Source organism: Triticum aestivum, chromosome 5D, assembly GCF_018294505.1.
Source record: "Triticum aestivum cultivar Chinese Spring chromosome 5D, IWGSC CS RefSeq v2.1, whole genome shotgun sequence".
NCBI lineage: Eukaryota > Viridiplantae > Streptophyta > Magnoliopsida > Poales > Poaceae > Triticum > Triticum aestivum.
In genome coordinates, this window is record NC_057808.1 from 58,887,403 (window position 1) to 58,889,435 (window position 2,033).

At 61.5% G+C, this 2,033-nt stretch overlaps 1 protein-coding gene across 1 annotated transcript; it reads left to right on the forward strand.

The window, feature by feature from the left end:
* The first annotated feature begins 430 nt into the window (after positions 1 to 430).
* Positions 431 to 1,812, forward strand: LOC123120250 (F-box/LRR-repeat protein At3g26922-like). The gene is made up of 2 exons (XM_044540226.1): positions 431 to 1,499; positions 1,618 to 1,812. Exons 1-2 carry the CDS (start codon positions 504 to 506, stop codon positions 1,810 to 1,812), a joined length of 1,191 nt encoding a protein of 396 aa, XP_044396161.1. The 5' UTR covers positions 431 to 503.
* Positions 1,813 to 2,033: the final 221 nt, after the last annotated feature.

Sequence of the window (2,033 nt, forward strand, 5' to 3'; positions counted from 1 at the left end):
CGCCGCCCGTGAGGCATCAATGGCGGAGGCTGACCGGCGCGGCAGCGCGCGGCAGCTTTGGCATTGATTCGCCGCGGGAAACAAGGCGATGAGGACGACGAAGCGGCGAGAAGCGAGACGAGTCGCTGGCAAGGAGGGCACGCGGCTCTTTCGCGCCAAAAACAATTCGCCCGGCGCCCCAAGCGCCCCCAGCACGTCGGGGTCGGGTTGGGTCCGCCGGCACCAATTTCGGCCCGAGCCGGCGAAAATTGGGCCCTTGGGGACGCGACTGGACCGATTTTTTTACGCCGGCGGCTGAAAAGTCGCCTGGGGGGTCTAGTTGGGGACGCAGCTGGAGATGCTCTTAGCACTAGTATAACTGGGATCTTCTGATGGGCCCGCGAGCAACCACGTTCCGACATGTTGCCACTCACTTTACTCATTCCAGATTCCACTCCAACCACCCGCAAAACCCTAGCTAGCCACGCCCGTGCTCCCCTGACCACCTCCCGCCGGCGCCGGCGATGGCCAGCCGGTTCTCCAACGTCGACCCGGTGACGGCGGCCGACATGCGGCGCCAAGGCCTCGACCCGCACGAGCTGGACCGGAGCACGGAGCAGCTCATGTCGCTCATCCACAGCAACCTCCCGGACCCGCCGGTCTCCACCACCGCCCGCCTCACCGCCTTCCGCGCGCGCCCCTCCGACGGCGTGGACCGCATCAGCCGCCTCTCCGACGCGCTCCTCCGCGACATCGTCTCCCGCCTCCCCGTCAAGGACGCCGCCCGCACCGCCGCGCTCGCCGCGCGCTGGCGCGGGGTATGGCGCTCGACGCCGCTCGTCCTCGTCGACACCCACCTGGTCTCCTCCGCGCGCGCCAGCACGCCGGACGTCATCGCGGCCGTCTCCCGCGTCCTCGCCGCGCACCAGGAGCCCTTCCGCTGCGTCCACCTCACCTGGAGCCGCATGGGCGCGTACCAGGCCCAGCTCAAGCGCTGGCTCCGTCTCCTCGCCGCCAGGGGCGTCCAGGAGCTCGTCCTCGTCAACCGCCCGTGGCTCCGCGAGGTGCCCCTCCCCAAAACGCTCTTCACCATCTCCACCCTCACCCGCCTCTACATCGGAGTCTGGAAGTTCCCGGACGCGGCTGGCCTCCAAGGCGCCTCCTTTCCCCACCTCCGGGAGCTCGGCATCTGCAGCGTCGCCATGAAGGACGGGGACATCGACGCCGTCGTCGCCAGGAACCCCGCCCTGGAGATCCTCAACATCCAAGGGAGCATGAAGGGGGTGCATCTCCGCCTCGTCAGCCACAGCCTCCGTTGCGTGCAGATCTGCTCTTTCGTCATGGAGAGCGTCAGCGTGTTGAACGCCCCGCGTCTGGAGCGTCTCATCCTGTCAGAGTGTCTCAACCCTGCCGGCGGATCGTGCATCAGAGTAAAGATTGGCAACGTCCCCAAGCTGAAAGTATTCGGGTTCCTGGAGCCAGGAAAATACGTGCTGGAGATCCAAGACACCGTCATCATGGTAATACGCATCCATCCTCCGAATGACCATTCAGCTTTGTTCAATTTGCGAACAAGTGCAGTTCAATGTGCCATCTTTTTTGCTGAATCCATCCATCCATCCAATTCACTGATTTCAGGCTGGGATTAAGACAAGTGCAAGCATGATGGTCACAAGCGTGAATGTCCTTAGTATGAAGGTGCGCTTCGGAGTCTACGACGATGTCAAGATGGTGCCCGCCTTCCTCAAATGCTTCCCCAATGTCGAGGCGCTGCATATTACGGTACTACTAGCATTGCATCCTCATACATACTCATCGTGCACGATCCATTAATTACCTGCCGATGAAATGTTCACGAAATCCCATCATTTGTTGCAGTCTGAAAAATGTGATCAACTCGCTGCCAAGTTCGACCTAAGTTCTGGGAAGAGGTTGGTCTCATCGTAAGTGTGCTCTTGCGGCTCAAGGTGATCACATTTCGTGAATATCGTGCCAGGCAAGATGAGCTTGCCTTCCTCCAGTACATCTTGCAGCATGCAATGGTGCTCAAGTAT

Bases quoted from the DNA above. Each gene is read 5' to 3' on its own strand.
- LOC123120250 (XM_044540226.1), top strand. From the start codon at position 504: ATGGCCAGCCGGTTCTCCAACGTCGACCCGGTGACGGCGGCCGACATG. The intron at 1,500-1,617 runs GTAATACGCATC...CACTGATTTCAG, and splicing joins TCCAAGACACCGTCATCATG to GCTGGGATTAAGACAAGTGC.